The sequence below is a fragment of the Triturus cristatus genome, chromosome 7 (genome assembly GCF_964204655.1).
Source record: "Triturus cristatus chromosome 7, aTriCri1.1, whole genome shotgun sequence".
NCBI classification, from domain to species: domain Eukaryota; kingdom Metazoa; phylum Chordata; class Amphibia; order Caudata; family Salamandridae; genus Triturus; species Triturus cristatus.
This window is the reverse complement of record NC_140590.1, coordinates 1,084,708,347-1,084,731,882: the sequence shown is the minus strand read 5'-3', so window position 1 is coordinate 1,084,731,882 and position 23,536 is coordinate 1,084,708,347. Positions and strand designations below refer to the sequence as shown.

The 23,536-nt window shown below is 47.8% G+C and overlaps 1 protein-coding gene across 7 annotated transcripts in view; it reads left to right on the top strand.

The window, feature by feature from the left end:
- The window catches only part of LOC146811135 (uncharacterized), a 469,768-nt gene that overhangs the window by 347,714 nt on the left and 98,518 nt on the right, over positions 1 to 23,536 (top strand). For all 7 annotated transcript variants that reach the window (XM_085618200.1, XM_085618199.1, XM_085618198.1 and 4 more), the window contains 3 exons: positions 13,242 to 13,259; positions 19,455 to 19,475; positions 20,372 to 20,392. In XM_085618200.1, coding sequence (XP_085474326.1) covers positions 13,242 to 13,259; positions 19,455 to 19,475; positions 20,372 to 20,392 — 60 coding nt within the window. The remainder of the gene's footprint in view (positions 1 to 13,241; positions 13,260 to 19,454; positions 19,476 to 20,371; positions 20,393 to 23,536) is intronic.

Here is a 23,536-nt window from a genome sequence, read left to right as displayed (position 1 = left end):
TGAATCTTTCCATGGCTACTGGCCCCTTTACTTTGAGTGTTGCCTAGTATGTGTTTTTAGATTGTGAGCACTACTTTCTTCCCGTGCCCCCCTCCCGCAGTCCGCGACCTCTTGCCACCCCCACACTGCTGTTGTTCGTTCCTTCTCGCCTGCCCGCCCGCACTCCCATTTGCAATGCAATAGGTATCGCGTAAATACGAGTCTTATTGCATTGCAAATGCTTGTATGATTTAGGAAAACTAATATACATTTTTTCTTACAAGAGAAAAAACGGGTACGTTTGCATGTTTACCGCACATGTACACACTATGAACTGATAGATATCTTGGTTATCTAAATTCTGGTTTCATTCCCTAGAGCTAGAGACTTCTTGATGGAGAGAGAGAGCTCCCTCTTCGACTGCCTCTCAACGACTTACGTCTAAAAATGTTGCCCTTCTTTTTTGTCCATGAGCTCGAGACCGCGCCTTTTTTTTTCTTCAAAATCTTCATGGTTTCTCGACAAGGACTGGCCTGGACTGCATGCCTTATGAAAAACAGGTATTATACTATCCTCACCACATTTGTATCCCTTGCTGATAATCGACACTTCGGCAGAGCGGGAGGGAGATCTTGCTGTCTCTTTAATACTTTGTTGAGGGGGAATCTTGCTAACAGTCAGCTCTTCAGAGCCTGGCAGTTTATACAAATAAGCATATTGCATGCACGGGAAGAAAACCCCTTCAGTTAGTGGATGGTACTTCCGTGTGTAAACTGAGACATACCCTATTCTCCACAGAGTGAGAAAGCTTTATCGTGGGGCTTAACCTTGCGCTAAAATCTAACTAATGGTAATATACATGGTGTTTTTATTCTCCCTTACGTTATAACTCACATGGCAGCAGCTGATCTTCAGTCTTTGTCTGGTCATGAGATGCTGATGTTGGGGCAGTGGAATGCCTTTAGTGGGTCTCCGATAGGCTGCTGTCCATGACAATTTAAACCGTGCGCACTTTCATTTTACAAGCAGCCCGTCACTTGTTTAATATATGCACGGGCTTGGCGCGTGATCACAGCGCCTGCTTAATTTAATATTCATGATCTCTGTGCAGCACAGCAACAAAAGAGGCTGACTGCTTGCTGCAGAGACGGGTCTGCCTATGAAAAGATGGCAGCCCAAAGTGTATCTAAAGAAACAAAACCATGAGCGCTGACGTCAGCTTCTGTGCCTCGAAGCTGTCATGTAAAGCAGATTACAAATGGAAGTCCTCTCTCTTTTGCATCGCACTTTGATTTCCATGTGCATGGTTGAGCCCGGGGTTTGCTCTCCTAACTCCAAGTTCCTCAACATGTTTATCACTGGTGGGTCATGTAATCGGATCTCCTTGCAAGTGTGCGTGTGTTTGTACAAATGTGAAGGATGGACTGCAAATTTGTTCCCACAGGGTGACCTTAACAAAAAGACACTTTAATTGGTAGTGTTCCTGTGGGATAACTACGAGAGCTCAATATTTCTGTAATCTACTTAGGTCGAGCCTGAGTCAGCGCGCATGCACCTGCAACCACCGGTTCAAATTAAGCACTGGGTGGAATGGTGTATTTTCTAACCCTGCAAGAGCAGAGTAGGCTAAACCCCTACTACTCCTTTTCTGCCACCACGCTTCTTCAGAATATTATTAAGAATTTGCAATGCAATAGGTCTCGCATTTACGCGAGTTTAAGCTATTGCCATTGTAAATGACAATGTCTTTTATTTACGTTTTAAAAACCAAAACCAAAATAAAAGGCATAGCCATTTACAATCCCAATAGCCCAAACTCGCGTAACTGTGAGACCTATTGCATTGCAAATGCTTGTTCGCTGCTGGGATAGCTCAGTGCAAATAAGAGGTCCAAACCATAGGTCAAAAAGGTCAAAAAGTTTGACTTTACATGGGTTAAAAGCTATTTTCCTAGCAAACATGAATCAAAGTGCGTTAATTATTATGTGCCACTCAGCCACATTGTATGCATCTGCTAGAAATTGAAGACAGAAAGACAATGCCAGCTACTTCCAATTTTCCGAAGCCTAAACATAAGATGTTGTAACAAGACCATAGAATGCTGCTTCCAGGAAGTAGTTAATTGACTGGGAGCCAGATTTGTTTCTTAAATGCCCCCTGAAAGAACTGAATCAAGAGAACAGCACTTTATTGCATGATGGGGAAAAGTTGGTGGGCATACTATCAATGGGCGAAGAACCTCAAGATTAATGTAGGCGAAGTTCAGAGATAAGAGTTCATAGTTAACTGACATTCTACCTGAACCAGTTTCGACATGCCCTGTCAGCTACAATGGCGGACTGAACTGACTAAATATATAGGTATCTTCTATCATTCTAACATTCCTACTACAATCAGGGCGAAGTATGGGAGGTGCATGGAGGCTTTACACCCTCACATCGTCAAGGGGATAACCCTCCCCTTGTTAATGGCGGGTCGGTTGCTCTAATGAACATGAGTGTACTGCCTAAGTTACTATATCTATTTCAAAACTTTCGGTGCCTCTAAGCAAACCTTTCTTCACACAACTCCACTCCCTCATGATCAAGTTGGTTTGGGCGAGCAGGCTGACCAGGATCAGCTGGCGCACACTACAGCTGCCATGTCGACATGGTGGGTTTGCAGCACCACACTTTGAAATTATCATCTGGTGGCACAAGTACAGTTAATCCACCATAGCTTTCATAATTGCAGGCATACCCCCATGTTGTTCTAGAGAGAGGTCTGGTGGCTCCTATCCCCCTTCTAAAGATCCCCTACACCCAACTCCACAGGCCAGCTCAGAAAAGTCAGACTGTGCGGTGCACAGATTGGGCATGGAAACGATTAGCAGACCTGTGTAACATACCTTTACCCTACTCCAAGCACATACCCATTAGACATTACCACAGGCTACAACTGGACGACCTTCCTGGGTTTATACAGTCCATGGGGAAAAGACACATAGTAACACTGGTAGATGTATTTCTTGCACATATGTCCCAGCTACTATGCTAGATGTCCTTACTTACAGCAAAACTTCACATGAAGTTCGACGCCTTTTGGATTTGTTCCCAGAAGAGTCGCCGGAGAGGCTGATGCTGAATATCATCCTAACCAGCCCTCCATCATGATGACTCATATCAAGATTGTATGCAGAAGTAAAGGACTGTCTGATTCCGGGGATTCCCAGGGCTCGCCAGGCTGTGTGGGTAATTTAGGACAGGATATAACTGGTAAGCAATGGGGGTGCTGCCGCCAGCAAACTAAAGAGGTCTCCCCCAATGGCAGGTACAGATTGATTCATTATAAGTTTCTACAGAGAATGTATCGCTCCCCAATGGATCTTGTACGATGTAATCCCGAAGTTGACCCTATTTGGAGGTGGGGTGGCATTGAGGGAACAGTTTCTTTCCTTTAGCATGGTTGGGCCCAGCATTGGCCAGTTTACGGTCTCATCTTACAACTGCCTTACTCGAGATGACTTGACAGGCCTGCTTCCTCACTCCCACTGTGGTGTTGCTGGAGTATGTCAAAGAGTATTAAATCATCTTGTAAGTTCACTGCCACTGGGTTACTTTTGAGGAAAAGTAGAGTGGCCATGAGATGGGGGTAGCAGACTTGCCCTGAAATTTAGGGAGTGGCAGAAGGACATGGCCCTTTGTGAGGAATGGTCGAGAAAGTTAGCAAAACTGGTGCCACCGACAGTCCGTCAACAAGATTTTTGGGATCTGTGAGACCGGCCTCGTGGCGTGGGCCCTCCCGACCAGCAAGTTACACGACAACCACGCCGAACCTCGTGGACACGGCCTTCCGGCCTCCGTGGACCAACATCCCGAGGGCCGACCAGATCCCCAACACGCATGCGCGACCGAGGGAGAACAAAACCCCCCCCCAAAACCAGACCGAGAGGCGCCGACTCTGTCACACCTCTGGACTCTTCCCGAGGGAGGTTTTGATCGGCCACCCGGCCCCCGGCGAGCGGGCGCCTCTCCTGCTGGGCGTCTGGGATCCCTCCCGGACACATCTGAACAGAGCAAGGGGCTGAGCGACAGGAAACCCCGACACCTCGCCCCCCAGGCACGAGACCCCTCTCCGCGAGGACTCCGGACTTCAAAGAGGAGGGGGAGTATAACAAGAGGTGCTGAAGGGACGAGAGGCAGAGAAGACCTGGACTGACGACAGCCTGCGGACCTGGTCGCGGCTCGATCGCTCACCGAACAGAAGAACCGCTATCCGTACTCTGAACCATCTGAGCCCTGCTGATGCCATCGCGGCTCCTCGAACTCTGAACCATCTGAGCCCTGCTGACGCCGTCGCGGCTCCCCGAATGCTGAACCATCTGAGCCCTGCTGACGCTGTCGCGGCTCCCCGAACGCTGAACCATCTGAGCCCTGCTGACGCTGTCGCGGCTCCTCGAATTCTGAACCATCTGAGCCCTGCTGACGCCGTCGCGGCTCCCCGTACCGCTGAACCATCTGAGCCCTGCTGACGCCGTCGCGGCTCCCTGAACGACGACCCTCCGGTGCCTGCTGAGTGACTCGCGGCCCGCTCCTCCAAGAGAGTCGGCAGAGATTGCCGAAGAGACGCAACATCCCCTCAGCTCGAGGATTGAGAGCTGTGCGCCGGATACCTCGCAGAGGCACTAATTGAAAGACTGTCCCACTACCCCTTTCCCCTCATCACAAGATTGCTGCCGCTTGTGGCATTAATTCTGCACCTGCCTACCGGATCATAAAGATCCCTGACAACTACCGATAAAAGCTTAATAACGACTACTGTGTGGTGTCCCTCTATCCGCAGAGAGAGTAAGCGCAGCGCGTGCGATCCTAGGTGCGAGACCCTTCCAGGAAGGGCCTCCCTGCTCTTGCTCGGCCTAAAATCTGGGAAGGGTGGGCCTCAGGGTGGTCAGGAACCCATTCCGCAGCCTCCCCGGGGAACCCCTTCCAACATTTGGTGGCAGGCGACGGGATCCGAGCCAACACCTAGAGATCGTGCAGTAGACGGCTGACGCACCACCAAGAAGAATGGAAGGAGAAACTTCCCTAGGTGCCGCAGGCACCAACCCGAGCACGACATTTCAAAAGGACCAGTTAGAATCGTACACGCACCGAGAACTGAAACAATTTTGCAAAGACTTTGGAATCGCTACCACCGGACTAAGCACGAAAGAGGACTTCCAGGGGGCATTAAAAACCTGGGTCGAGGCAGAAACTCCCCGGTCACAAGCAGAAGGAGAGCACCCCAACGAACCACGAAGCAGCCCAGGGAGGAACGGCGCCCCCGAGCGGGGCCTATCCCCAGAGGAACTAGCGGACCGAGAAAGAAGTCGCAACCACGAACTGGAACTAGCAAAACTAAAAATCGAAGGAGAGATAAAACTAGCTGAGAAAAAACTAGCAGTGGAACAATTACGCCTACACGGAGAACTAGAAGAAAAGAAAAGACAGAGAGAACACGAAGAAAAGAAACTCCAACTAGAGCACGAACGTAGCCTGAAGGAGATCGAGCTCCAGGCCAAGCGGGCGGAGACCCGACCCTCGGAAACGCAACCCATCTCCTCCACCGTGGAACCGAAGGTCCACATCCCCAAAGATGTGGTGAAAGAGTACTATAAGAACGACGACATTCAGCAATGGTTCAAGGCTTACGAAGTCGCCATGACCTCTCACCGAGTCCCGCAGAAAGACTGGGGGGCTGGGCTGTGGGGCCGGTTCCTGAGCGAGGGGAGAGATACCCTGCTGGACCTGCCCTCCACCGTGATGAACTCCTACAGCCACATGAAAGAGGCCCTGGTAGCCAGATATGGGCTCACCCCTGAAATGTACCGGCAACGGTTTAGAGACTGCAAAAAGATACCCGGTACCACATGGGTGGAGTACGTGAACTTTTACAGCCGGGCCTTGGACGGATGGATCAAGGGCAGCAAGGTCTCCACCTTTGAGGAGCTGTTCGACCTGATCGCATGGGAACACTTGGCCGCTAATTGCTTCGTAGAGCTATGCCAGCACCTCCTGGACAGCAAACTCACAGACCCTCGGAAACTGGCCGTCGAAGCTGACCGGTGGGTGAACACCCGGACCTCCCGGGGCCCCGTGGGAGACTACGGTCGCCACAATCAGGGACACCCCCGCCAGAGGGGCGGAGGGAACCAAAGCCGGCAAAGGGAGCTCCCGGGGGGATCCCCGGTCAGCCCTCCCAGAGGACAATCTCCGCCCTTTCCAGCTCCGCCTCCGGCCAGCACCGGGCCACCAGGGAGGCCGGGACCCCGGGGGAGGATCACATGTTTCCGCTGCCAGCAGACCGGACACTATGCCAGCGACCCTCAGTGTCCCCTGTACCAGCGGACCACCACCACAACCCCGCCGGCTCGACAGATGGCCTCTGTAGCCCTGGGGGAAGAGATGGAAGACGCCGAAGAATGGGAACCAGCCGCCATGGCCTTGGTCTCCCTAGGGGACCGGGAGATGGTCCCCGGAACGCCCCTGCCCGCCAACACGAAGAAGTACCGACAGCAGGTGACGGTCAATGGTCACCGCATCGAGGGGCTCCGGGACACGGGGGCGAGTGTCACGGCGGTCCACTGTCACCTGATTTCAGAGGATCAAATCCTGCCTGACGCCTTTTGCCCCGTCATCTCATCAGACAATTCCGAGAGCCTCTGCCGGATGGCCCTAGTCCCCTTCGAATGGGGGGGAGTCACCAGCAAGTTAAAAGTAGCGGTCAGAACCTCCCAGCCCGTGGAATGCCTCCTGGGCAACGACCTGGAGAACTCCCCGTGGGGACAAGTGGAACGAAGGGCCCACCTAGAAATGATGGGCCTACCCGAGTGGGTATGCGCCACCATGCGCTCGATGACTCTCCGGGCACCTTCCTCCGAGGGGGGAGAGGACATGCCCCTGAATACCGCCACCATGCCCGAGAGCCAGGATACCCTACCAGAGGCCAACGACCCCCTTCTGGACGAACCACCCGCTCCTGGCGAAGAATCCGGGCCTTCCGACCCCGCAACACCGACCCAACTCGGGGACTTGCCAGAACTGGCCCCATGGCCCTGCGAAGGGGGCCCCTCCCGTGAAGAGTTCTGCCAAGAACAATCCACCTGCCCGTCCCTCATTGGACCCCGACAACAGGCCGAGGCCCAAGCAGCCGGCGACCAGACTGGCACCCACTGGGTATACTGGGAGAATGGACTGCTGTACAGTGAACAGAAGTCGGCCGAGTTGGGATCGGCCCGAGTACTAGTAGTACCCCTACGCTTCCGAAGTCTTCTCCTGGGCCTGGCCCATGATGTGCCCCTGGCCGGACACTTAGGCCAAGATAAGACATACCAGCGACTCGTCACCCACTTCTACTGGCCCAAGATGCGAGCCAATGTGGAGGCCCACTGCAAATCCTGCCCCACGTGCCAGGCCAGCGGAAAGAGTGGGGGCAAGCGCAAGGCTCCGCTCCAACCCTTCCCCGTCGTCAGTACCCCTTTTGAGCGGGTAGGAATCGACATTGGCGGACCACTGGACCCTAAGACCGCCCAGGGCCACCGGTTCATCCTCGTCCTGGTGGACCATGCCACCCGTTACCCCGAAGCCATCCCTCTCCGCACCGTAACGGCCCCCGTGGTGGGCCGGGCCTTGATGGGGATCTTCTCCCGCATGGGCTTCCCCCGCGAAGTCGTGAGTGACCGGGGGACGAACTTTATCTCCCGATATATGAAGTCCCTCTGGCAGCAGTGCGGAGTATCGTACAAATTCACCACCACCGTACCACCCCCAAGGAAACGGCCTAGTCGAGCGCTTTAACAAGACACTGAAAGGGATGATCATGGGCCTCGAGGAACCCCTACGCCGGAGGTGGGACGTCCTCCTCCCATGTCTCCTGTTCGCCTACTGGGAGGTCCCCCAAAAATCCCTGGGGTTCAGCCCATTCGAACTGTTATATGGACACCCCGTCCGAGGACCCCTGAGCCTGGTCAAGGAGGGGTGGGAAGCAACCCCCCGGGGGACCCCTCCAGACGTGTTCCGATACATCCTAGCGCTCTGCAACCAGACCCGAAAATTCAGGGAACTCGCAGAAGCAAACCTCGAGGCCAGTCAAGAAGAAATGAAGCGCTGGTAAGACCAGAATGCTACGCTGGTCGAGTTTCAGCCGGGCCAACAAGTCTGGGTCATGGCCCCGGTGAGACCCTGCGCTCTCCAAGATAAATGGACTGGGCCCTTCAAGGTGGTCGAGCGGAAGAGCCAAGTCACCTATCTCATCGATGTGCAGTCCCCGCGGAACCCCCTCCGGGTTCTCCACGTAAACCGCCTCAAGCCCCACTTTTTGCGGACCGAATTAAGTCTACTCCTGGCCACCGACGATGGGGCCGAAGAAGACACCGAGCCCCTCCCAGACCTCCTGGGGGCGAAGGAAGCCGATGGATCCATGGAGGGAGTGAAACTGTCGACCGCCCTCACAGCCCAACAGACCAACGACTGCCGCCAGCTACTTGGGCAGTTCGCGGATCTCTTCTCCCTGACCCCCGAGGCACCAGCTGGTGTGTCCACGATGTGGACACCGGAGACAGCCTGCCAGTGAGACATCGGGCCTACCGGGTCCCTGATCGGGTCCGGACCTGCATCCAGACCGAGGTGGCAAAGATGCTGGACCTTGGGGTGATTGAACCCTCCGACAGCCCCTGGGCTAGCCTGGTAGTCCTGGTTCCGAAGGCGACTACCCCGGGTGTTGCCCCCGAGTTGAGATTCTACGTGGACTACCGAGGCCTCAATGCGGTCACCCGAGTAGACGCTCACCCTATCCCCCGTGCCGACGAACTCATTGACCGCCTTGGGGCCGCCTGCTACCTCAGCACCTTCGACCTGACCAGTGGGTACTGGCAGATTGCCCTCACCGAGGGAGCCAAGGAGCGCTCCGCCTTCTCCACCCCGGATGGGCACTACCGCTTTAGGGTAATGCCGTTCGGAATGAAAAATGCCCCGGCCACCTTCCAGCGGCTGGTGAACAGGGTCCTGGCCGGACTAGAGGGGTTCAGTGCAGCATACCTTGACGACATAGCGGTCTTCAGCTCCCAGTGGACCGAGCACCTCCAGCACCTCCGTCAAGTCCTGCTGGCTCTACGCCGGGCCGGCCTCACCATCAAAGCTGGCAAATGTCAAATTGGGCACGGCTCCGTAACTTATCTGGGGCACCAGGTGGGGAGTGGGCAGGTCGCCCCCCTCCAGCCGAAGATCGACGCCATCTTGTCCTGGGAACCCCCTACAACCCAAACGGAAGTCCGAGCCTTCCTGGGCCTCACCGGCTACTACCAAAGGTTCATTAAAAACTATGGCAGCATCGCAGGCCCTCTCACAGAACTAACCTCCAAAAAACACCCCAAGAAAATACACTGGACTCCCGCCTGCCAGAAGGCGTTTGACACCCTAAAGGCCGCAATGTGTGCGGCTCCAGTACTCAAAGCACCCGACTACGCCCAGGAGTTTGTGGTCCAGACGGACGCCTCGGAACACGGCATCGGGGCAGTCCTCTCACAATACGACGACAAGGGCATAGATCAGCCCATAGCCTTCATCAGCCGAAGGTTACTGCCCCGGGAACAGCGGTGGAGCACGATTGAACGTGAGACGTTCGCCGTAGTCTGGGCTCTCAAAAAGCTACGGCCCTACCTGTTCGGAACACACTTCCGAGTGCAAACGGACCATCGACCCCTGCGGTGGTTGATGCAGATGCGAGGGGAAAACCCCAAGCTGCTACGCTGGTCCATCTCTCTCCAGGGGATGGATTTCACTGTGGAACATCGCCCCGGGACTGACCACGCCAACGCGGACGGCCTGTCCCGATTCTTCCGCTTCAGCGAGGAGAACTCCCAAGTGGATGGGTAGTTCTCCCCGCCTTTCAGCTGGGGGGGCATGTGTGAGACCGGCCTCGTGGCGTGGGCCCTCCCGACCAGCAAGTTACACGACAACCACGCCGAACCTCGTGGACACGGCCTTCCGGCCTCCGTGGACCAACATCCCGAGGGCCGACCAGATCCCCAACACGCATGCCCGGCCGAGGGAGAACGAAACCCCCCCCAAAACCAGACCGAGAGGCGCCGACTCTGTCACACCTCTGGACTCTTCCCGAGGGAGGTTTCGATCGGCCACCCGGCCCCCGGCGAGCGGGCGCCTCTCCTGCTGGGCGTCTGGGATCCCTCCCGGACACATCTGAACAGAGCAAGGGGCTGAGCGACAGGAAACCCCGACACCTCGCCCCCCAGGCATGAGACCCCTCTCCGCGAGGACTCCGGACTTCAAAGAGGAGGGGGAGTATAACAAGAGGTGCTGAAGGGACGAGAGGCAGAGAAGACCTGGACTGACGAGAGCCTGCGGACCTGGTCGCGGCTCGATCGCTCACCGAACAGAAGAACCGCTATCCGTACTCTGAACCATCTGAGCCCTGCTGACGCCGTCGCGGCTCCTCGAACTCTGAACCATCTGAGCTCTGCTGCTGCCGTCGCGGCTCCCCGAATGCTGAACCATCTGAGCCCTGTTGACGCTGTTGCGGCTCCCCGAACGCTGAATCATCTGAGCCCTGCTGACGCTGTCGCGGCTCCTCGAATTCTGAACCATCTGAGCCCTGCTGACGCCGTCGCGGCTCCCCGTACCGCTGAACCATCTGAGCCCTGCTGACGCCGTCGCGGCTCCCTGAACGACGACCCTCCGGTGCCTGCTGAGTGACTCGCGGCCCGCTCCTCCAAGAGAGTCGGCAGAGATTGCCGAAGAGACGCAACATCCCCTCAGCTCGAGGATTGAGAGCTGTGCGCCGGATACCTCGCAGAGACACTAATTGAAAGACTGTCCCGCTACCCCTTTCCCCTCATCACAAGATCGCTGCCGCTTGTGGCATTAATTCTGCACCTGCCTACCGGATCATAAAGATCCCTGACAACTACCGATAAAAGCTTAATAACGACTACTGTGTGCTGTCGCTCTATCCGTAGAGAGAGTAAGCGCAGCGCGTGCGATCCTAGGTGCGAGACCCTTCCAGGAAGGGCCTCCCTGCTCTTGCTCGGCCTAAAATCTGGGAAGGGTGGGCCTCAGGGTCGTCAGGAACCCATTCCGCAGCCTCCCCGGGGAACCCCTTCCAACAGGATCCCTTGAGAACTTGCTAAAATTGAGGTCAAACTCTTAGTTGTGTCCCATTTCTAGCGATGTTATGTGTTGTATCTTAACCCCTTCAGCGCGGCGCGGATTACCGCGCCGTGCTGAAGGTTCCGTGCGCGGGCGGGGCCGTGACGGAGCGGTTCCGTCATGCGCACAGCGCAACCGACACGCATGACGGAACCGCTCCGTCACTCGCATCGAAGGGGTTAATGGATTTCATGTACGGGTGCATTGTCATATCCTAAACGTGGCATGTAACTCTTCTACAAGCCGCTGTGATCTCAGTATATGTTTTCAACCAGTGTCAAATATCATACCACGGAAATGTATTTTAATAATCTGCATACTGTGGAATGTGATTTTCCGTTCATCTTCCCCATCCGTTACGTCATGCTAAATTATGTTGCCACACTACTTGCACTGTTGATGTTTTGCAAAACATACCAATAAAAAAAAAAATAAAAAAAAAAATCCTGAACCAGTTACTACCGAAACAAAAATTGACGGCACCATTTTAATAAAACACTACACAGTATAGTTTTGTTTTTAACATATCTTTGTAAGTTTATCTTATAATTGTGATTGAAATTTGTAACAATTTTATTTAATCACACAATAATCACATCTATCTATCTATGAAGGTTAGCAGGAAAAAATGAATCATGGGGCACTAAGTATTGTGCGGGATTGTGTGGTATATTGAAATTTATCAATCTGCAAAGTTTTTTGAAAGACAGCATGGCTTTCACTACTCACAATATGGAATAGTGGAGTAATTGGACTAGGGTGTAAATGAGTTGCTGAAGAAACAAGCACTTGCAATGCAATCAGGATTGCCTTTGGGACCTTATATGTATTTAGTTATGCAGCATATTAGCCTGGGTGCTCAAACATCTACTGTTCTTTAACATGGAGGGAAAGTAAGCACCAAACTGAGTGACACGCCAGGTATGAGAACACATGGAGAGAAATATTGCCTTTCAGTAGGAAATGGTATAGTCAAAGCTCTGTTTTTAATATACAATCAGGGCCTTCGGTGGTCATATCACTGAAAATACAAGATTTGAAAAAAATATAATTGTCTATGGGTGCTCGTGGAAGACAATTTCCATGGACTGGAATCTAGAGAATGCTAAAGTGATTCTGGTATTTTACTGACCTCTGCTGGTCGTTTTCTATCAAGACAGTTGAACAAGCAGAAAGCAATTCTGGTATTTTACTGACCTCTACTGGTCGCTTTCTATCAATACAGTTAAATAGAGACAGTTGAACAAGCAGAAAGCAATCCTGGTATTTTACTGACTTCTACTGGCCTTTTTCTAGCACAACAGTTAAATAGAGGCAGTTGAACAGAAAAAAAGTCCCTAAGCGGAAGTAGACAAGTCCTATGGCTGATCTCCAGATCCCACAAAGTACATACACATATAGGTATATACTAAAGTATATACAAGAGGTCTCGCATGCTCGAGCAGAAACACAATGAATGGCTCCTAGTTCTGCGGCGGCCATAATCCCCTAAAAAGACAGAATGTTGTCTTTTCCTGGGATGCCGAAAGAGAAAGTGAGAGGTAAATGCAACACTTAGGGTGCAGGCACCACAAGAGAGGACCAGCAATCTTGCTTACAGAATGACAGACAGGTAAGTTAATGCATTGCAACTTCTGAACAATGGTGGACCCAAATGCTCAGTCCCGCACACTTTCAGGGCTGGGGATCTCACTCCAGTCTGAAGGGAACTTTAAGGCAGGGATAGATTGGAGCGCAGGAGGTATCATGGGAGCTTCATGCTACACCATGCTCATTGAGCTAATGAGGCTAGAGGAGGGAACGGGGACAGCCTTTTAAAGCCACCTCATGTGTGGATTGATTAAGGACCTGCAGGTCGAGATTTAGCAATCCTAATTACAAGGTGGTGGGACTGCAGATATAGATAGATGCAGGGTCCTCTATGTAAAATGGCACTGGGCTGTCACATGGGGAAGTGGGAGGTTTTTAAATGCCAACAGAAATTCTTGTGTATTATTTTATTTGTGTTATTGCATGCAATGTGTATTAATACAATGACTAATCATGTACATATATCCTCTCCTGTTTCTTAAATATCTTTAGAGTTCTGACGATTCTTTGGTAAGACAATGCAGTGCCTTCTAACAGACTTTCTCAACTTTTCTTTTACTTTGAGTGCCTTTCTCTAAGAACATTTCTTTTTACATTGTTAATAATTCAATGAACATGCAACAGACTACAATATTAATGCTGCTGGAAAGAAAATGTTTGATACTTGCCAATGCCATGTACAGAGCCATTTAAAGATGAAAGCAAATTCAAATGTAGATTGGCAAATCATAGAAAACGGGAGTCTTGGAACTACTTTAAAGCCTGACAAGTAATTTGAATTTGTATGAACCTGTCACAGAGATCATGCACTACATCGAGATTCACTGGACTCTTCACTGTGTGAACAGTCACTTCACTGGACAGTGGCTTTGCACAATTCATTGGGTGAACAGCTCACTTCATGCCAGTCATCAGTGATCTGCATGTTGGGCATTCCACACCAAGTCTCTGTGTTCCCAATTACTCACACTTATGCCCTGTCTATATTCCTTGGGAAAGCAAGACACAAAGTTTATGGACGGAATGCAGAACAAAGCAAAACATTCACCCCCAGTCAAGAGATCTGGTTTAAATCCATCATTCTTTTGCTCACAATGTCACCCCAGTTTAGACCTGACCATATGCAGATCAGTCTTGACCCTGTGCCTCATGAGAACAGTCCAGCACAAACTGCCAAGCCAGGTTCCCTGGACCAGAAACAACCATCCTAGGACCGGCGACATTGTTCTGCATTCTGTCCATCAATAGTTCTTTTTGCATTTGTAACCCAGAGTTGGACGGGTATCCCCAAGTGGGTCCTCAGGCTCTCCATGCCACTGGAGTCAAGCTATCATGGCTGATGAGGGTAGAAACCCTGAAACCGGACCTATGATGCTTGTTTCCAGTCCAGGGAGAACCTGGCCTGGCAGTTAGGGCTGGACTGTTCCCACTGAGTGTAGGGTTAAGACTGATCTGGATATGGCTGGGTTCAAACTGAGATGGCATGGTGAGCAAAAAAACGATGGATTTAGTCCCAGATCTCTGTACTGGGGTGAATGTATGACATTATTCTGCATTCTGCCCATCAATTTTTCTTTTTGCATCTATATTCCTGTCACCTTCCCTTTTTCAAAGGCTAGCCAACAATTTACACTTTGATTAGTTATTGGAAAAAAAATGTTTTTGAGAGGAGTCTACTTTGAGATTGACAACATTTAGCTTTTTCTTGGACAAATAACGATTACTTGGCCTCTGGTGTTAGCCTACTCCTCGAGACAGTTCTATCTGTTCTGATAACCACATAATCCCTCTTCAATTAACTGCACCTTAAAACTTTGCCATGATGCATTAAGGCAAAGTGAGTGCTGGGATTGTAGGCAGCGAGCTCCCACCCTCTTATTGTTTAACATGGTATCAGCTGGTGTGAGATCACTGTCAAATAGGTCCCCTCACCAGACAGTGGTCAGTGCTTTTCAAATCAGTGCTCAACTTACCTCCTCGCCACGTGCAACTACTGTTCTTTAATTCCAGTGTTACTCTGTCTAAACGTAAAGCAGTGCTCTGGAAGAAGCACATTAGCCCGTACTCAGCCGATGTTCTGTGCATTGGAACTGAGCTCCCCATAGTCTTAACTTTACTGCAGATATATCCATAAAAGTCATAAAGATAGTCATAGCAGCCACTACAAAATGTATTTATGAAAAAGCTGTAATGAGTCCAATGAAAGTTTCAATGTACCAGTCGTGCAATACAAATCAACTACCAGCCTGTTATTGCATAAAAGGCCCCTTTAAGACAGGCTAGTAGATGTCATCATGTAATTACTTTCAGACTGCAGAACAGATAAACTGTTCTCGCTAATACGTAATAAAAACCTGACATCCCGCTCCCTCAAAGTCCTCAACTTATGCACCATAGCCCCAAACAACTCCCTGTACCCCACAAGAAAACTCTTTCAACTTCATTTGCAGCCCTTTCTATACATTCCCAAATCCCTCTGTCTCTCACACTATCCCAACAATCACCTCCAAACAAATTCCCCTTTGTCTTGCTCCACATATTCAAAGAACCTCTTCCCTTCCTCTGGGTTCCCCATCCCCTTCAGGGGTGGATGTGCCCCCACCTGACACTCCATTATCCCCAAAAGTTCCGCCACCTAGAAAAACCCTTATAAGGCGTTTTCCTGTCCCACCCTACAGAACTCAAAATAGCAAAAACACAGAACTTCAACCGGAACATGGTTTCTCCTGCCAAATGTTCGCTAACAGTTACCACAGCTCCAACATTTAAAATACATTTCCAAACCTCTGCATAAGAAGCCCATCAGACTGAAAAAAATACTTCCCCTCTTCCTTGATGTGATTGTGAGCCACAACTGTAACCCCAATGGACGGGCAAAAAACTCTCATCGTCCTTTTAAGTTTACGCCTAGCTGTATCTACAGCCGAATGCTACAAGGCACCCCACCAGTGTCTACTCGGAACAAACTCAGTCCATACAACACCAGTAACTGATCATATATTTGTGACCAATTGTAAATCATCCTTCAACAAACCGTACATTTGCCCTAGGTTGTTTTCACCCAAATGAATAAAAAGCATGTCCACACAACCTCTCTTTGTAAATAGTTCAGCTAACAATAACAATAAACCCTTCCAACCTGATACCACTCTTGCCCCACCAAAACATTAGGTGGTAAGTGCTAGGAAGTCCAAGGCCTCTGCCATAACACTGCTGAAAAGCAAATTGCATTGAACATTTTATGAACGAATGTCCCATGAGCCACGTCACCATTTCTGCAACGGTATATCCACAAACACATCCTAGAAACAGGAAAGTAACACATGTCATCAGGATATCAACAAAACAAACAGCCCCACTATTTCCTGACATACATTTCGCAGCACTTTGAACTCAATCTCGAAATTTGCTTTATTTCACGCCATGACAGACCCAACCTAGCTGCTTCTGCTGATGCCTCAATCCTAAAATAGTTAAACAAATAATGGGGTAACCCAGTATCCCTCAGAACCTGGGCAGTACGTTTATAAGGTAAACAATGGTTCCGTTGGGTGAAAGAATTGCTTTACATATTAGGCATAGTCAAGCGTTATTCGAGAAATGTACAGTATTCTACTGTAAGCAACACACAAGACAGTTCATTATGCAAATTCTTTATATATAAATTGCGTCATTCATATATGTATGCAATGATATTTCATGGAAGGCCGTCAAACAATAGTGTGATGATACAAGTGACACAGTGAATAAGTGCTCGGTGACAGTGTGCGTGATATATACAGTTGTTTAAAATCGAGAATATTCGAAAGTGGCCAGAAGGTTCTATAGTAAAGCTGCGTAATGGAAGAGTTCCTTTTTGGCGCAGATCCTATGTAAAGGTCCACATAATAGTCGACGTTTCAACCCTAATACTGCACTCTTGAAAGGTCAGTGCGGGTCTTCATCAGTACTTGGATAGAAGCTGACGGCCTTAGTTAGAGAGAAAATCAATTCTATTCAGTGTGGGTCTGTGGACGATCACCGGATGGGGTCCACTTAGTTGGCGAGGGGCCTATGTTGATACAATGATCCCGTGGTATTCGGGGCTCCACAGCAGTAAAAAGTCGCATCTATATTGATGCGCAGTGCTGTCTAAAATCCAAGCGTTTCTAATCCCTTAGTTTGGGTGACGTTGGCTCTTCAAATGAAGTTTAACTCCTTCGGAAGATCGGACGGCAGGCCTGGGGGTCCTGGCTCATCTGATTGAATCAGAAGAGCCAACATCACCCACACTAAGGGATTAGAAACGCTTGGATTTTAGACAGCACTGCGCATCAATATAGATGCGACTTTTTACTGCTGTGGAGCCCCGAATACCACGGGATCATTGTATCAACATAGGCCCCTCGCCAACTAAGTGGACCCCATCCGGTGGACCCCATCCGGTGATCGTCCACAGACCCACACTGAATAGAATTGATTTTCTCTCTAACTAAGGCCGTCACCTTCTATCCAAGTCCTGATGAAGACCCGCACTGACCTTTCAAGAGTGCAGTATTAGGGTTGAAACGTCGACTATTATGTGGACCTTTACATAGGATCTGCGACAAAAAGGAGCTCTTCCATTACGCAGCTTTACTATAGAACCTTCTGGCCACTTTCGAATATTCTCAATTTTAAACAACTGTATATATCACGCACACTGTCACCGAGCACTTATTGACTGTGTCACTTGTATCATCACACTATTGTTTGACGGCCTTCCATGAAATATCATTGCATACATATATGAATGACGCAATTTATATATAAAGAATTTGCATAATGAACTGTCTTGTGTGTTGCTTACAGTAGAATACTGTACATTTCTCGAATAACGCTTGACTATGCCTAATATGTAAAGCAATTCTTTCACCCAACGGAACCATTGTTTACCTTATAAATCAATCCTAAAATAATCAGTTCCATACCTATGCTTGTTCAAGCCCAACAGCCCTTAGAGATATTCTCATCACAGCCAATAAATTAGATATTGTAACTCTAAATCCATCTGAATGTCTAAATATCATGTCTTCGCTCTGCCTAGACCTCTCTTGAAAGCACAACCATTCTTGAACAGAAGAGATCCCACACTCATCATTCATTCTCTAACAAATCGATTTATCTCTCCCTACCTGATCCATTTTCGATCATCTCCTCCAAATCCTTAGGTCTGTCTCTCCATAAAAACATCACCATAATTCAAACCTACTAGTCAGATACTCGTAAAGCCTCAAATAACATATATATCATGACCAAACAACAGAGATGCATATCAAAAACATTGTAAAAATACAGAGGTAAAGTTTTCAGTGAACTTCGAGGCAAATCAGTTGTAACAGGTTCATACAGTATCTTCTGGTTGAATTGCTCTGTAACACAACCATTTAAAATTCCCCACACCAACTCACCCACTGCAGGATTATATCCCCATCACAGCCTTCCATAGAAAGATATCCTTTGGAGTCACTCTGGGATGCAGTGAGGCAGGTCCATTCCTTCTCACCCAGGCAGGAGAACAGCAGGCAGCAGGGCAGCTCAGCAACGCAAGAGCTCCGCAAGGCAAGAGTCCAGCAAAGCAGCAGTCCAGCAGAGTGGCATTCCTCTCATCAGCACAGCAGTTCTTCGTCCTGTCAGCGTGGTCACAGGTCCAAATGTGTACTGAAGTCATGGTGTCAGCGGTCCAGTACTTATACCCAGTTATGACTTTAAAGTGGGGGTGACTTCAAAGAAAGCTTTAAAGAGGACAAGGTCCTCCTTTTCTGCCCTCGCTCCAGACTCACAATTTGTCCCCGGCTCCTTCCTTTTTAGAAAAGAACAATATGAGGGCAGAACATCAAGATAGGCGATAAAATTATCGCCGCTTTAGCGGCAGAAAACTGCCACTAAAACGGCGATAATGGGCTTGATAATATGCTCTATGGAATTCCAATTAAGGCTCAGGCAAGATGTCCTTCACATCCAACATGGGCTTCAATTGGAATTCCATAGAGCATATTATCAAGCCCATTATCGCCGTTTTAGAGGCTGTTTCTGCCGCTAAAGCGACGATCATTTTATCGCCTGTCTTGATAATATGCCCCTATGTTTGTGAACATGTTTGTTAAGAGGTAGCCGGTGTAATAATTTAGGGGAAATGTATTTTAGATATTTTTGTGGCTAGATTTTTGGGTAGTTTGGGGTAGCTTTTTAAATGAATTGATGGTTCTACTTGACTTATGTGGTATTTTTTGAAGGGTTCCTGTTTACAAATGTCGAAAAATGTTTAAGAATGTTTAAGAATGTGCATCACCACTTTTCCTAATGTCCAAATTTATAACAATGTCGTTCTGTCCTTGATATGCTCAATAAAAAATAAAAAATAAATAATAATAATAATAAAAGGTGTGTAGGGATCACTGAGAAGGCACGATTGAACTACTCAGTTGATCCATACAAATAAGAAACCAATCAACGTTGACGACACTTTGGCTGACTTTCAAAAATGGAATTCCATGGTATTTATATGTCTAAGAGCAGATCCCAGGTCACTGAATAGTGAACAGTTTGCTTATGGGGCAGTATGAGCTTTAAACATCTAGCAGTATGGTTATTAATGTATTTATATGTTAATGATGATTGTTTTTATAAATGCTTTGAATAATCCAATTTATGCATTCTATTCTGTTCTTCTGAATCTTTTCTCAGACCACCATCGATCAGTGGTTGGTAAGAAAAATATATTTCGTACATGCAGGTCTTGTCATATTCTCTTGAAGTTTGAACCTTTTCACCCCACGGTGTGTCAAGTGTGTTAGGAATCTCAAAAACATGACTGAATAAAACCAGCAGATAGAGGCTCCAGTCATAAACAGAATGGTTTGGAAGTGACAGGACATTTTGAGTAATGCACATTAACAAAAAGGATTATTATGCAAATTTCAAACATTGTTCATAGTTCAAAGTCAATAAAAATCATTTATTGCATGCAAGAACTATTCACATGTGGATTTGGTTTGTCTCTGCTGAAATAATACCTCCAGCAGTCATCCGCCATCCACAGTCAGCAGGGCCTGTGTGAGCTTAGTTTCACAACAACACAATTAATAAAATGATCTGAAGGTGAGAGTGGGCAGGGACGGATATGTATATGGCATGCCTCTATGCAAACACCACTGTCAGTCAAGGTGGACTGAGTAAAAGGAATTCAGGGTAGCTGGAATAAATCTTTAAATAACCCTAGCCACCTCTACTGAGCTTTATGCAAATTGGTAGTGGCTGCCATGGTGCACCGCCTACACCTTCCACACAGCAGTGAACTCCCAGTAACAATCTTAGGGGAGTCAGTGACTGATGCCACCTTAGGTGGCGCCTTTGTCTATTCATCAATTGTTGTCAATATACTTCATCATGGTGAAGGTATTTAGATGGTGTATGTCACATAGATCATTTATTAAATTCTCAAGAAACAGTGGTGTGCTAGTCAGACCATAGGGAGTCGCGTTTTTGGTCCATCTCTAGATGAGTGCGTGTGGCTATTTCATTCAATGTTCCACCTGGAGTGTGCATCAGAACACTGACTAATGATAAATGGATATTTGCTTTTGTCTCCTAAATCTCAATAGGAAATAATTGTGCCTCGTCCGGTAAGAAAGATGTACTGTTTCCGTAAAGAATTTTTGTACTTTTATTGTGCTTTCAAACTTTTCCTAAGTAAAACCTTTGAGTGTGATGTGTTTTCAGATTGCAATAAGCATGCAACAAAATATCAATGATTTTACTTAAACCTGTTGGTGAAGAGTATGGCACTACAATGAGCTGAATTATTTAGAAGTGGAAGAGCATAGTTCATAATGGAATTGAGTCAAACAAAATGATTACAGTGAATTGAAACATGACTTCTTCTTTAAGGCCTGGTAAATAACTTGATATGCACAAACCATTGAGATATTGATATATTAAAGTTTGAATCCCAGTGCCCTGGATCAAGAATTGATTGTGTCCTGTGTGATACTTTCAGCAGAATGGAAGAGGCTACTGTCAGGAAGACCGTCTTCCAGTGCTGGTCCTGGGGCGCTGGCAAATTGGTAGATATGGTACAAGCAACAGGTGTGGACTGCCCCTAACAGATCAAAATCTAGCATAGGGACAGCAATTGTGCATATATTGATCATTCCTGTGGTGCAAGTGTTGTTGCGTTGTTCACGACTATATTATTCAGTTTTAAATAAATATGTTAAGCACACATTTGTTGTAAGGTTTCTTTAAGATTAAGGTTCTGTAGTGGGTAAGGCATGATGGAGTGGCTGGTTTTAGGCATCTCAATAACAAACACAGGTCTTTGATTGTCTGGAAGCACCTATGTGGAAGTGAGGTAGAAAAGTGGTGTTTAGAGCGCCCTGAATTTCACAGAGTCATTTGTTCAGTCTTCTATATAATGGCGGTGAATTCCAATGAGATGATCATCTGCAAAATGTTTGATGGCAAACTTAGTGGGTTAGCACTCATTTCTGGCTCCTAGATTGTAGACTTGCAGTCGAATTATGCAGAAGAACAGCTCGGACAAGTAGTCAGTGGACCTGCTGTGTATAGCTTTGTTAAAAGGCATTGTGCTTTGAAATTTGCTCTGGCCTGTACAGGGAGCTAGTGGAAGGCTTTGAGAGTGGTCCTAATAAGGTCATGGTAATTTAGGCCAAACAGTAGTGGGACAGCTTTGTTTTGAGCATTTGGAGTTTGCTGACTGATTTATTCAGCAGACCTTTACACAAGCTATTGCAATTGCCAAGGTGAGACATCACCACAGCAAGCCTAATAGCAACGTTCAGAGGATGAAGAGGACAGGAAGGGCATGAAGCAGCAGACATGGGTGATAAATGGAATATTTAGAGACAATTTTTTCTGTTGCATAAAAAGAAAGCTCACTGTTAAACAAGACTCCATGAATATGTGCTTTTGACACAGCTTGAGGAAGGGAGAATCAGGTCAAGTGAGGTGCAGTTGGTGAGGGCTGGCCGTCCACGAGGAGCATCTCAGATTTGACCCCATTTTAAAAAACGTTTTTTCTTCATCAGTGATGAACATGGTAGAGGCAATTCAATGTTGTGGATTGGCTAATGAAGTTGCCATCAAGCTTGCAAAGGAGTTGTGTGTCGTCCACATACATATGGGAGCCAGTATCATAGGGGGTGAGAATCTTCATGAGATGATGCACGTAGATATTAAAAAACGTTAGAAAAAAGCCTGAGCCTTACCACATGTAATACTGATTAATCTGGATATTAAAGTATCCAGTGTGAGTTTGTTGTAGTAATGGTATAGAAATGAAGCAAACCATGTAAATGGAGCTCCAGTCATGCCGCAAAAATTGAGAGCTGTTTGAGAAGGATATGTTGCTCAATGATGTTTAATGTTGCCAACATATACAGGAGTATAAAGCCACAAGGAAAGCCTTTATCCATGGAGTCAAGAAGGTTTTCCCTAATATTTTTCACATAGTTGTGGTATCCTTATGTAGTGGGTGGCAGACAACAGTTTTCAATGCATTGACAACAAAGGGGGGTCCAGAAATAGTCTATAGTTTGTCAAATTCACTGGATTTTCAAATGTTTTTAAGGATGAGAATGCTGCTAGCATGTTAGGGGGGTTAAGGAAAGGATCCAATGGTGAAGGAAAAGTTAAATATTTACACAGTGACAAATGGTCGTAGTTCTTGAAGGTTTTCTTAAATGATTTAAGTTTATTTCTCACTTACTTCTCTGAGGTTGAAGTAAAGTCTGAGAGAGCAGGAGCAATGGGTATCAGAGGGTCATTGAGACAATGAGCTGAAGTGGATATCTCTCTCTTAGAGCTGAGATATTATTAGTGAAATAGAAAAATAAGTTGTCACAAGTTTCAAAGGAAGGCAGCTGGAGTTTTAACAGAAAGTTGTGAGTCACCATCGCTTTGAATATGCAAATAAATATTTAAGTGAATTATTAGTGCCATTGATGCGAGATCGAAAGAATGCCTTTTAGCTCTAATACAGGTTATCTTGTACCCCCTTGAATGTACTATGCAGACCATCTCTTCTGTAAGGATTTTTGTTTTGTTCCATTGTCTTTTAAGAGCCCTACATTTGCATTTCAGATGCAGCATTTTGTCTGTGAACCAATTATTGGATTTCATTAGGGATTTTCTTTTTGAAAAAATAAATGGATTATTTCTGATGCTGCAGCCCCGTAGCACAGAATAATATGCATTACCATGAACCACCATCACTGCAGTTCCTGGCAATGTTTTTATGAATGTTAGCCTGCTTGGCGGTCATTTATAAATTAGGTGTGTAGCCTCTCCACCATAGGGATGGAGTAATTTACCTCATTCCCATGGCAGAATGGCAGGCCAGCCATGGCCCTTGGTCTCAGAAGTGGTAGTGGAACGGAGAGGGGAGGGTGTAAGCTAGGGATGTTAAAGGATGTGGTGGCTGGGAAGGTAGTAGTGAGGGTGCAATGGGAAATGACTGAGGGAATTGAAGCAGTGGCAGAGTGTCCATTGAGAAGGGAACTAGTTTTTTCCTAGACATCAATAAAATTGTACTCACATTTTAGAAGGATCGATTGCTTGCCTTGTATCATGATCTTGCCACTGTTGTTGATATTAATGGGCAGAGCTGATGGTATTGAGCATGATGAACAGGTACGTTTCTTGGTACGAGGGATTATTGAGGTCTACTTAGATTAATATAGAATGATGGAGTGCATCTATTCAGACAGAGATATCAGTTGTGTAGAATAGCTGACCAGTAGTTTTTA